Genomic DNA, 12,651 nt, shown 5'->3' on the forward strand with positions numbered 1-12,651 from the left:
AATACTACATATACTCGAATACTATTGTTAGGCTAACAATTGAATATACTGTATAATAAATTATTAATAATAATAAACATACTTTAAATTATTAAAAACGATTTAAAATTAAAACATTTCAAATATTTATATCATAAACAAGTTGTTTAATTCGTTGTTATTCTGATAGATGATGTGTAGAGTGGAAATGGATCTGTTATCTCATAATTATAAACGACAATGTATTAAATGCTTTCGTAAATTAACACTTAATACCAACATATCATGTCATGCATTATAACAATACAGTATTATTGATATAATTTATAATATTAAGATTTAATAATCAAGTAAATTATAGTTGCCATGAAAATAATGTTGAACCATATTTAAAAAAAATAAAATATTTATAATACACAAAATTTTATTTAAAAAATAATATTTATTAATAAGTCAAATACTAGATTAAACACTGTATTTAAAATTGTTAACTACAATTCAATTAGAAATTAAACTCATCATTAAATACTTGAAAGAATTTAATGGGTTTACACAAATATTTACAATTTTGAATAATTATAATAATAAATATCAATAATATTAATAATAAAACATTAAATATTAAACAATGTTTTGGTGATACTATAGAAATGATTGCTTAGTACTATAGTCACCCACAACCTAAAGCCACCGCTTATTGTGATTTAATAATAACATAAAATAAGAATAGTTTTTTCATTTGTATCAGTTATTTGTGTAACAAATTTATGTTTTTATACAATGATTATTAATAAATGTTTCAAAAATGGCAAAACTGTATCTCAAATGTAGTTCATATATAAAATTGTTATTTTGTGGCATAAAAAGTCAGTCATAAAAAGACTGTATAATTTTTTAAACATCAAATTAGAAACAAGTTTTGATGTCTCAATTATTTAAATAATCTCTTAATTATAAATGTTTAATATTATGATTAGTTAGAGATGAGTTCGATATAATTAGCCGGATATAGACCGACCCGACCGTCTTTTCTACCCTTACACCATCCCTGTTCGTCCTCATCCTCTAATTTTTCAAATATATCGCCTATAAAATCAATATATATTTCTAATGAATATAACATTTACAGTATTAAAATAAATCAAACCCTGTTTAAAAGTTAGTTCATCGGCTTCGGCACCATTATAATCATATAAAGCACGCACAGCAACACCGGGTTCTCCATTATCGACGAGTGCATCGTTGGAATAGTCATCCCAGTCTTCGTGGTCGTCGTCAAAAGGATTTGCTTCTTGTTTTCCGTTTCTATATATATAAACAGTAATTTAAATTTAATTAAATCTAAAACTTAATAAAATATATATAAATAACATTACGTTTTGTATTGATTGTTAGATATATTATTAGGTTTTATATCCATTTTATGTCCGTTATTAACACAATTCTTGTGAATATCCATTCTGTGATCTAATAGTGTGATATCATTGGTGTTTATACCATCAGAATATAGTTTTTTATCTTTCTTTGAAATGCTGTTAAGCTCTGGAGTGTATTCCTGTTTGATATTAATTTTTTTTAATTTTAAATTATTTTATAATATATATATATACAGTATATTTGTTAAAATTAGTAATTAGACCATAACACCAATGTTAATAACAATAGTGAATTTAAATGATAAACATTTAAAAATTATTAAACAGCAAAGTTTGATCCTTATTTAAATATATTATAAAAATGTTATTTATATAGATGTTATGATTATTTGCAATTTAGTTTAAAGCTCAATTTAAATGATAAGCAATGACAATACTTAAATTTGCATTAAAATTTTTCCTATAATTAAAATATATAAAAAATATATAATTTAATGACATTCAAATATTAATAAAAAATTAAACAATAATATAAAACAGTTTCCTGTAATTTCATTTTTATGATTCATTATAAAATCCTTATAACTACTGTATACATGTATATTAATATAGCATATATACTATATCTTACTATACAAATATTTAAAAATATTTATAAACTATAATACTAGTATTTCTATTATTAGATCATCAAATACTTGTTTAATTCTAATATGAGAACATTAAATATGCAATAAAAACATTAAATAATATACAATTCCTTAACTTTAAATTTTCATATATATATATATATATATATATATAAAATAATAGTAATATTTATGCGAAAGTAATGATAATATCATTATATAAATGACTTTTATAAGCAATGTAATGATATGATCACAAATAATAGCTTATAATAAAACCAACAAATGTTTTGCACAAAAATCAAACAATATTTGTCATAACATCTCAAACAGTAAACGTGTGATTTGTTGATAAATATAGGAATCATTAGCCAATATATTTCACATGCATTTAATTTTTTTCAAATTTCATGCAATTGTCATTAGTGTTAAAAACATAAAAAACTAGCAATTTATACATCAAAATTGAAAACAGACATAAAGAGAAAGAAAGATAAAGAGAGTTAAGAGAGTTGTGGTACAGTATATGTGATTACAGGAAGTTCTTCGTTGAATTTTTGTTGATTCACAAGTTGTATACCATTTTCGGGAACAGTTACGCTTTTTTTAGTCTTTCCGATAATGTCTCGAAACTCTTCACAATACTCCTAATTAACAAAAATCGCATAACATATAAAGCAAACAAAACATCATAAAAACAAAAGTGCTATAAAAATAATATGTAATAAAAATAATGATTTATGCATAACATGCAAATTATGTGCAGAAATGACAATATTTCAATTGATGTGCCATATTATGTGCCCAATCAATAAACTCTTGTCTTACCTCAAACTGTGGCCAATTCATAGCCATACCAACACCAAAATTATTTGACCACCACTTGAGGTCTTTATTTGAATCAGCGTTTTGAATAGTATGTCGATATTCGTCATAAATTTGAGGTAATTCGGGAACTGTTGATATATTAAGGCAGCCGTGAATTGCAAACAACATATCTTTGAAAAAATTAAGTCTTTTTTCTTCAAACTCTTGACATTTATCAAAGACAACAGACATATCTTCCATGTATTTGGCGTTATAGTCATTGATTTCTTTAAGAGCCGACTCATACTTCTCTTTAGTTTTAATGACCTCCTCTTTAGATTTCATGACTCTATCTTGAAGTTTCTTAACCTGATATAAATGATAAATTCAATTATTGATAACAACTGAGTATATTTGTAACAATTATTGATTATGAATTTGATTACCTGATCGGGTGATAGTGATGTATCTCCAGAAGCATTTCTTTCCTGATTAATGGCAGTCCTTTCATTTTTACAGGCGTTGTGGTAATCAATTTTACATTTGTTTACTTTAGCTAATATTTTAGACCACGGTTTCTGTGCCTAATATTATATTATTAGAGACATAACAAACAAAACAATAGACGTTAAGTGTTGACCCATATTTCATATTTAAACAATAAATTTAAATAAAAAAAATAAAATCAAATACTTTTTTGAAGGCGTCGTCAAACTCTTTCTTTTCTTTCATTGTAATCATTGATTTATGGAAGTTATCCTTTTGCCACTGTTTTATCTGAGAGACAACTGTCTGCATCATACTCTCCTTGATCTTCATATGGACATCACATCGACGGTCAGCTTCAACGAGGACTGCCTTCCAGGCGGCTTCAGTGGTGCCATATTCAGGTCCTTTCTCTATCAGATCACTCCACTTTTTTGACCATTGTTTCAGACTCTTGGCGTAGTTCTGTTCAATTTCTGACCTCTCTTTTATCAATAAAATCAAATCATTGCAAAGTTTAGATCCGTCTTCGGCTCGTTTAGTTGTCTTCTTGTAGTTTCCCGGTTCCCAAAAACTATCGGAACCGGCGATAAGCATTGCATCGTCGCTATGATGTGACATCTCTTAAGTTAACCTAATTATCATTTATTATCATTTTAATCATCATTTTACTAATTTTTAATTTACTATTACACTAATTGCATAATAATTATTATAATTAAATCAAAAAATGTTTACTTTAATCATCACAATAATAATTATTACTATTATATTAACTAATTAAACCATATATTAAAATTCAAATAAAACAATATACAGTATTTACAAATAAATTATAACTGACATATCATTTGATAGCTAAATAATAATTATTGTTTCTTAAAATATGAAAATAAATAAATGACAATAAAAACTATGCCATGACTTTGAGTTTCAATTAATTATTAAATGCCATAACTATATAATCAATGAAACAAAAAAATATTTTTAATATTTTCAAACACATATTGTCGTCAGTAATTTATTAACTAATTAATCAATAAAACACTTTCAAGTTTTCATTTTTTTTAAATATCGATCAATAAATAAAACATGTGTTAAATGTTTGCATTAAACAAAACAAACTATTATTACGTTTGCAATCAAAATCACTAAACAATGTCTTAAATTTAATTTGAAAATTTAGTGAAAATAAAATGAAAAACATTTAATCATTACAGAGATTAAGTGATGAGAAAATAGTTATCACTTTTATAGTATATGTATTCAATTATTGCCCAAATGTTTTAATACATTTAATATATAACTATTATATAAGACATTTAGAATATTATTAGTAAAGTATTGATTAATAATTATTTAAACTTTATCTAATAGTTGATAACAAATACAGGTAGTTATTGAGTTATTTTTTTAATATTTGAAAATAATTAAATTAATTTTCATAAGATTGAATAAAAAAAATTTCAAATTATTTTCTTCAAATACGTTTATTATTTTCACTTATCACTTAAAATATATTTTAATTTAGAAAAACCTCAATAGTTGCTTAAAAAAGCCTAGGGGTAATAATAGTTTTTTTTTTAAATATTATAATATATTTATAATATTTGCAAATGATATACGATTCACTTGTTTTCAGTATTATTTACAAGAATAATGTACACAAATATACTAATTTATATTTTAACAAAAATATGAATTAAAAACATTATAGTTTTATATAATTTTTATAATTTAAGTAATATTTTGTATTTTTACACATATTTTTTACAATATTTTACATTTTAATGCTTATATTTTTCAAAATCATTGAAATATTTAGTTATTTATAAGTTTTTAAATTTGCTAAGCCATCAAATAATTATTTAAAATTATATTCAATAATAAAATTTCGTGAATAGTGTCCACTTGTTATGTTCGGACAACTAATCCTCACTTATAAGCAGAGATACAATGCATTTGACACAACATCGGCCCATATGAGTGCTAATTATGTTTGGGTCAGCTGTTTGTCAATTTTTATTTTGAAAAAATATATTGTTGAGATTTTTTAAGTGGCATTTTTATCATTATGCGAGAAATAGTTTTGATTCCATAACAATATTTATTTTTAAAATAAAAAATTTAACTTTCATTGGATTTTCTCAAATGCTTTGTATGACTGTTATAACCGTTAAACATATAAAATAGTTTTTTTAGTTATAAATCAAGACATTAATTATTAGTTTAGAAATTAATAATTAATTTTAATATTACAAATTCAAAAATATTATTTATATCAATTAAAATAATAAATATACATATAAATAACTATCCATATATTAAGTCAATTAATATGACTGACCATAAAGATAGCTATAATTTAATAATAATTTCAATTAAATTGAATCAACTGAAGTACAGGTTATATAAATTATTACATATTATTTACTTTTGTACTGTATATACATTTTTGTACAAATTTTATTAACCATCACTAATGTATAAAATTTGATATAAATATATGATATTAATTATGAATGTATGGTTTGCTTCACTAAAATACATATATCTATTAATACGACTCTACAACCAATAAATTTTATTTTTAATTAAATAAATAACATTTGTTTTTAAACAATTGCTATGAAATTGAAATTAAATAAATAAAAGTAACTAATTTCAAAATAAGTATACTATTAATTATAAAATAATAATAATAAACTAGAATTAAATATATAATTAGTGAAAATGGTTTAATCAAAATCAAAGTATAAAACTTATTTATGTCTAGACTCTTAACATTAGTGTGTTATATATTAAGACATTGTGATTATCTATTGAAAGGTTAATTAAAGTATTTGGTGAGTATAGACATACAATCAAAGTAATGATAGGGTGTGGTGTTTATAACAAAATGCAAAACAAATTTACAATACATTTGCCATAAAAAGCTTTACTTTTATATAATATTTATTTTTTGTAACACATATTTGACTAAATAATGCAAAAATGCAATTCATTGCAATATTGTTTGTTTGACATACTGTACATAACATACATAGCAAACAATGTCAATATGATTTAGACAAAAATAGATACCGTATTTCATTATCCAAAAAATTTTATCAAATTATATTTCATTCGACATATTCCTTAAACAAGTAATATATTAAATAATTTTATTTATCGAAATAAATTAAAATCTTCATTCAATTTACTATTATTAATACCTTATATAATTATACTGTATTTTATAAATAGTTTAAAATATAATATTGAGAAAAATGGATAAAATTAAATAAAGTATTGCACAGATGTACTAATAATGTTAACTAAGATTAATGTTTCAAATTAGTTATTTGTTTAACTCTTGTTATGTAAAATAGTGAAGCATTTTGACCACAATTTTATTTAATAACATTTTACATACATTTGCACACCATTTGCTATTATTTCAACATATGATTATAGATTTTAATAAATCAATATAAAGCAATTCAATTAAACAATTCAAACTATACTATTATATATTTTATTTATTTAAATCATTTATACACATTGAAATCAATTAAATAATTACATTGTTTCAATATTTTAACCTTAATTAATGTTTTTAATTGATGTAAAAAATAAATAAAAAAATTTTTTTTATATATAATCAATAAATTATATACTTTTATAAATTAATATAATTGAAATTGTGTTGAGATGAAGACAAATATTAAATAATTGATAAAAACATGACTTTAAATGTCATGAGAGTTGATATCTGCTATAATATGATACAAATGAAAGACAATATTAACTGACAAAAAAAATCAACACAAAAGGAAAATCTGAAATTAAATAAAACATTTTTTTCATTGTGTTATTCCCTGAAAAGTCATTTAATACTCACTATTTGTGAGAAAATATTTTTAAAAATACAAACACAAACACAATTAACATTTCATGATTTATCAAATAATATAAAAATGCGTTTAAATATTGTCTCACAATTCATGCACTAATGCTTTATAATTCAATACTATTGATTGATTAAAATTAATGGTATTTTTATAATTAAATAATTTAATAAAAACAGACTTTTTTATAACAGAGTAATTAAAAGCTATATTTATTAGTTAAAACGTGATACTAATGTACTGTATATTAGTGTATAAAATAAGTGATAAGACATTTACTAAAGTCATCCTTAACTTTGTTACCATTTAATGCTAAATATATTATTAATTGATTCAAACAAATGTTTGGCCACTTATTGCTAATAATTTTAATAAATTCAAGTAATATGTCATATATTAATATATATATAAATTGGTCTCAAATGGTGATCGTAAGCAACACTTGTAAACCTGTTAGTCGTGTTTAAGACATGAGATGAGTCTCTCAAATATCGACAAAATATTTTATAAAAGTAATCATTTTTTTCCTTAACTTAAATCTCGTATTTATATGACTTGAATAGTGAAACCATTTAAATACATATATAAATCCTTGAATTAATGATAGATTCAAGTCATTTAAATTAAGAAAAATTATATTATCTGACAATTGGTTGAATCAATTAAATAAAATATATTTTATTTAAATGTCTCTCAACTCGTTTGAATGCTAACCAATTGATGACATTTATAATGTTATAAATTAAATATAAAGTATACATTGATATCATTTGAGAAAAAAATATTTAAGCGTTAAATAAATATATATATAATAATAAACTTTATCTTTAAATTGTTTATCATTAATAGCAACGACACAAATATGCGGTTTTGTGGTTGCATTCAATATAATCATAGATTAAGTCAATTAAATGCTAACAATTTATATAACAAACTATACAACAATTGATTATAAGTTTAGGATTTTCTCAAAACTCATATCATTTGCATATTATGTGAAAAAATGATTCAATTGATAGTTAACTGAAAACTTTGATATCAATTGAATATAATTTAGTAAAACTCTCATAACATTCATTCATATGATATAATAATTACTATGAATAGGGAAGTCGTCTATTAATTGCTTATATATATCAAACAAATACAAACATTCAGTTGACAAGTGATGCACACGTATTGACAAACATTAACTCAATGACCACTCAATTACTATAATGTCATCAATCAATCAATCAATTGAAATGTCAATCATATGTCATAACATTGAGTGGTAGGAGTGGTAGGAGTGGCGGTCAATGTATGCAAACAATGTATACAAACAATGTATTGCATAACAGTATAAGTCATATATTGGATGACATTATGTGATAAATTGTATGTCAAAAGTAATGCAAATCAATATGAATATGAAAATCAAAACATTAATTAGTAATTACCTTAAGTTGAGATGCGATTCAATGCCAAAACATTTACGCCATTAAGTGTTGACTCAATTGGTTTTATACGACAAGTGAGTGAACGCTCCGAAAGGCGACACAACTCAACACAACTCAATACATATACACTCATTGACTATGGTTTCCATGACTACACAATTGATTCTATTGCTGTCATCTATTGACTCACTTTATGCTCACAAAAGCATTGACTTTACATTCGATTGAAAAACTTTCTAATGTTTTCAAAACAACATTCAAATCAATGAAAGTTTCGATTCAAACAACACATGTGATTGAAATATGAAATAATTGTTGACATAATGTTATAATTTAATTGAAAACATTGAATGTGTTGACAATGTTATGCTTAAGACATTTGGTTAGATGTGTTGACACACATGTAATGGTTGTATCCGTAAGATATCATAACTTGTATTATTGGAACCAAATGTTTGTCTTAACGAATATCAATGACTCAATTGGTAGCCATTTGTCTTCAACACATAGATCTCAATCGGTATTACAGTTACTATGATTTGACACTTATTTCACTAATTATTTGTTTTATTGAAAAGCTTTTTAAAAATAAAAACTTGATTTCAATGACTGAAAAAGGATTGTATGTATTGATGCCATATGTGGTCAAAGCAATGAACAAATTGGTTGATATTATCGACGATGAAATGCGTCAAATAAATGCACACAAGATCTCAATGCCATCAATCGTTGCTAAAGATCTCTGGGATATATCAAGTGATTACACCAATAAAGTCTATGTATTGACTATTTATTGATGTTTTTGTCACTCAACAGATCGTTGGGAGGAATCGAAAGAAGAATTGTTTAGATTAACAGACAGACAAAAGACTAGCTTTTGTTTAGCACCGGTGAGAGAGAGAGAGAGAGAGAGAGTTTATAATGTGTTGTAATTGTTTTTACTATTTAAGACTCACGAGGAAGTGGTCACACAATTAGTTTCTAAAACCAAACATTTATCTGAGAGTCATTTACCCATTTATTTGTATCAAATAACTAATAAATTCAGGGATGAAATTAAAGCAAAACACGGATTATTGAGAGGACGAGAGTTTCTAATGAAAGGTATATTTCATTATAATATTTACTGTAATAATAATAATAATAATAATAATAATAATAATAATAATAATAATAATAATAATAATTATAATAATAATCTATATCTATCTACAACTTTATAATTTGAAAATGTTTGTATATTTTGTATTTCCGTCACACAAACAATTACTTTTAATGTGTCGCGTGATTATTAATAATTAATAATTTATTAAATAAAAAAAATGTATATACAGTATATACTGTTTATAATAAACTATTGGTAAATTATAAAATATTAGTAAAGCGGGGATCTAAATACTAAATATAAATTATAATCTATAAATAAATTTATTGATATTATCATATAATAAGATAAAACCATAACATAACTTAATAAAATTATTATTTATTTAATATTTTATAATACATTTTTATGTCATATGTCAACTACTTATATATTGTATTATTTTGCATTATATTATCTTTAGTTACAGTAAATTAATTATTTTATTTAAGATTTATATACTTTTGATGCAAACGAAGAAAAAGCAAAGGAAACATATGATAAAGTATGCAATGCTTACGAAAATATTTTTAAACGAATTGATTTAACTGTTATTAAAGGTATTAAATATAAATTATTTAAATTAATATATATATATATACAGTATATATATAATATTGAAAAACTATTTATTTGTAAGTTCGCGGATCAGTTGGCAATATTGGTGGCAAATATTCTCAAGAATTTATGTTAGTCTCTGATTTAGGTGAAGACGAGATATATAAATGTAATGTTTGTGAATCAGCCTTCAATACTGAACTGATAGACAACACCGATGAAGTCAAATGTCTTACATGTAATAGCAATGATTTAAAGAAATTGAATGCCATTGAAGTTGGCCATACATTCCTTCTCGGGACTCGTTATTCTCACAATTTTAATGCAAATTATATATCAAATGATTCAGAGAAATCAAGAAAGTAAATAAAATTAATATTTTATCTAAAATTTTATTAAATTTTAATATTGATGTGTATTTATAATAGAGTTTTTGAGATGGGATGTTATGGGTTAGGTGTGACCCGAATATTAGCCGCTTCTGTAGAAGTTTTATCACAAAACTATTCAATTCGTTGGCCAAAGTCTTTAGTGCCGTTTAGAGTCTGTTTAGTTTTGCCAAAGGTTTGTACTCTTAATATAAACATTAATATAAAACTGAATTTATTTATTATTTATTTAATTTTATAGAAAGGAAGTAAAGAAGATGTTTATAATGGAACTGAATTTAGTTTAGATTTTGCTAAAAGTTTGACAAATATATTCAATGAAGACGTCTTCATTGATGACCGAACTAATCAAACAATTGGCAAACGATTGTTTGGATTGCAATCACTTGGCTTTCCTTATATTATAATAGCCGGCAAAAGAATCACTGAAGAAATACCAATTTTTGAAGTAATAGATAATTATCGAAATGATAAATATTTTATGAATCATTTAGATTGTATTAAATTTTTAGAAAATAATTTTTAATTTTTTTTTATTAAATTACTTATTATAAAATATGAAACATTAAAATTTTAAATTATTGTTAAATACAATATGTATTAGGGTAAGATACGGTATATTAAAATTATTAATATTAAATTATGTGTAAATTTAAAATAAATAAATATTATAACTATTATAACTAGGGTAATTATTATAATATTGTATTTTAATGATTGAATAAAAAATTATGTTCACAACTACGGTAGTCGTAAAAACAGTATTTATATTGAAATGAATTTTATTTACAGTATATTCTAATAAGTTGTGATTCAACATAATATTAAATAATTTAGTAAATAAAATAATTTTTGATAAATATCCGTTATTTTTATAAATTTTATATATTGAATACTTTATACTTAAACACACTTTTAGTATATGTAAAAAATAAAGTATACCGGTAATTAATAATATGTTTTATTGTAACTCAATAGTGTTCAATATGAATATAATCTATATTGATAATTGATATTTAAGATAATACAAGTATTAATGTTTTTATAATTATTAAATTAATTAGAATTATTTTAAAATATAAAACAGTTTAATAGTTACAAATTGAAATTGTAAGTATTAATACAATTAATATAAGATTGACATTACCGGTAGTAAACATAAAATGTGATGTACTGTAATTACATCACTACATCACTACATCACTACATCACCTGTATTTAGTATACATGATATATACAATGCAATCAAATGATATTTTTTATCACCAAAAAAAACAGAAGAGATTTTCTGCTTTACCAGTAAGTGGTTTATAGACACTATTATTCATTGATTTTTTTCTCTAAATAATGACTTTTCATTCAATAAAACATTTATATTTAAAACTAAAAACCAATTAATTACATCTAAAAGTCATAGAATTTATAATAAATTACAACTTATTTCAATAAAAAGTATTAAATACTGTATAAAAATAAATTATTAGTAGAGTTATAGAGTTATCATCTCTTTGATGATTATACAGTATTATACAGTAGTGTACTGTATATTCATATAATGGTTGACATAATGTTTATCTAAAGTTTACACTGTATTAAAATATTTATTTTAAGTAAAATATATTTATAATATCATATTAATAATAAAGCATTTGAATATAATTAACATAATTAATATAATACTATATATAATTAATGTTTCATAAATACAATATTTTAATAAAATTAAAATGATATACAGTAATTAATTATTTTATTTATTAATGAATATATGATTGATTATTGGATTATTGAATAAGATCTGCTTTATATATCAAAATAATGTATATAAACCAGTGATTAACATTATATATAGGAATTTTTTAATTATTATTATAATTTATGAAATGTACCATGATATCTATGGTTAATATCTATGAATAATTTTATTTATTATAATTTTTAACATTAATAACGT

General features: G+C 22.6%; 2 protein-coding genes across 3 annotated transcripts; one reads left to right on the forward strand and one right to left on the reverse strand.

Annotated features, from left to right (window-relative positions):
* Positions 1-654: 654 nt before the first annotated feature.
* On the reverse strand, positions 655-8,745 carry LOC128962975 (protein kinase C and casein kinase substrate in neurons protein 2-like). Of its 2 annotated transcripts, XM_054309427.1 has the most exons (8): positions 8,607-8,745; positions 3,485-3,911; positions 3,238-3,375; positions 2,813-3,160; positions 2,521-2,631; positions 1,356-1,534; positions 1,127-1,284; positions 655-1,065 (listed from the first exon to the last, which is right to left on the reverse strand). In XM_054309427.1, exons 2-8 carry the CDS (start codon positions 3,896-3,898, stop codon positions 953-955), a joined length of 1,461 nt encoding a protein of 486 aa, XP_054165402.1. In that variant the 5' UTR covers positions 3,899-3,911; positions 8,607-8,745; the 3' UTR covers positions 655-952. The 2 variants fall into 2 exon arrangements, with proteins under 2 accessions (XP_054165402.1, XP_054165404.1); XM_054309429.1 differs by lacking the exon at positions 2,521-2,631.
* A 108-nt stretch (positions 8,746-8,853) lies between these two features.
* LOC128962403 (probable proline--tRNA ligase, mitochondrial) lies at positions 8,854-11,306 on the forward strand. The gene is made up of 9 exons (XM_054308775.1): positions 8,854-9,126; positions 9,185-9,362; positions 9,423-9,496; positions 9,557-9,710; positions 10,203-10,310; positions 10,391-10,670; positions 10,737-10,872; positions 10,939-11,209; positions 11,302-11,306. Exons 1-9 carry the CDS (start codon positions 8,968-8,970, stop codon positions 11,304-11,306), a joined length of 1,365 nt encoding a protein of 454 aa, XP_054164750.1. The 5' UTR covers positions 8,854-8,967.
* Positions 11,307-12,651: the final 1,345 nt, after the last annotated feature.

Source organism: Oppia nitens, unplaced genomic scaffold, assembly GCF_028296485.1.
Source record: "Oppia nitens isolate AA-2021 unplaced genomic scaffold, nextdenovo-longstitch-racon4-pilon3 scaffold6_pilon_pilon_pilon, whole genome shotgun sequence".
NCBI classification, from domain to species: Eukaryota; Metazoa; Arthropoda; class Arachnida; order Sarcoptiformes; family Oppiidae; genus Oppia; species Oppia nitens.

What these genes read in the sequence shown, in the direction of transcription:
- LOC128962975 (XM_054309427.1), bottom strand. Translation starts at nt 3,898, where the DNA reads ATGTCACATCATAGCGACGATGCAATGCTTATCGCCGGTTCCGATAGT. An exon ending in AATTCAACGAAGAACTTCCT is followed by an intron (nt 1,535 to 2,520) that starts GTAATCACATAT and finishes AATATCAAACAG; the next exon opens with GAATACACTCCAGAGCTTAA. An exon ending in TCTAACAATCAATACAAAAC is followed by an intron (nt 1,285 to 1,355) that starts GTAATGTTATTT and finishes TTATATATATAG; the next exon opens with AAACGGAAAACAAGAAGCAA.
- LOC128962403 (XM_054308775.1), top strand. Translation starts at nt 8,968, where the DNA reads ATGTTATGCTTAAGACATTTGGTTAGATGTGTTGACACACATGTAATG. An exon ending in ACGAGAGTTTCTAATGAAAG is followed by an intron (nt 9,711 to 10,202) that starts GTATATTTCATT and finishes ATTTTATTTAAG; the next exon opens with ATTTATATACTTTTGATGCA. An exon ending in TCTGTTTAGTTTTGCCAAAG is followed by an intron (nt 10,873 to 10,938) that starts GTTTGTACTCTT and finishes TTAATTTTATAG; the next exon opens with AAAGGAAGTAAAGAAGATGT.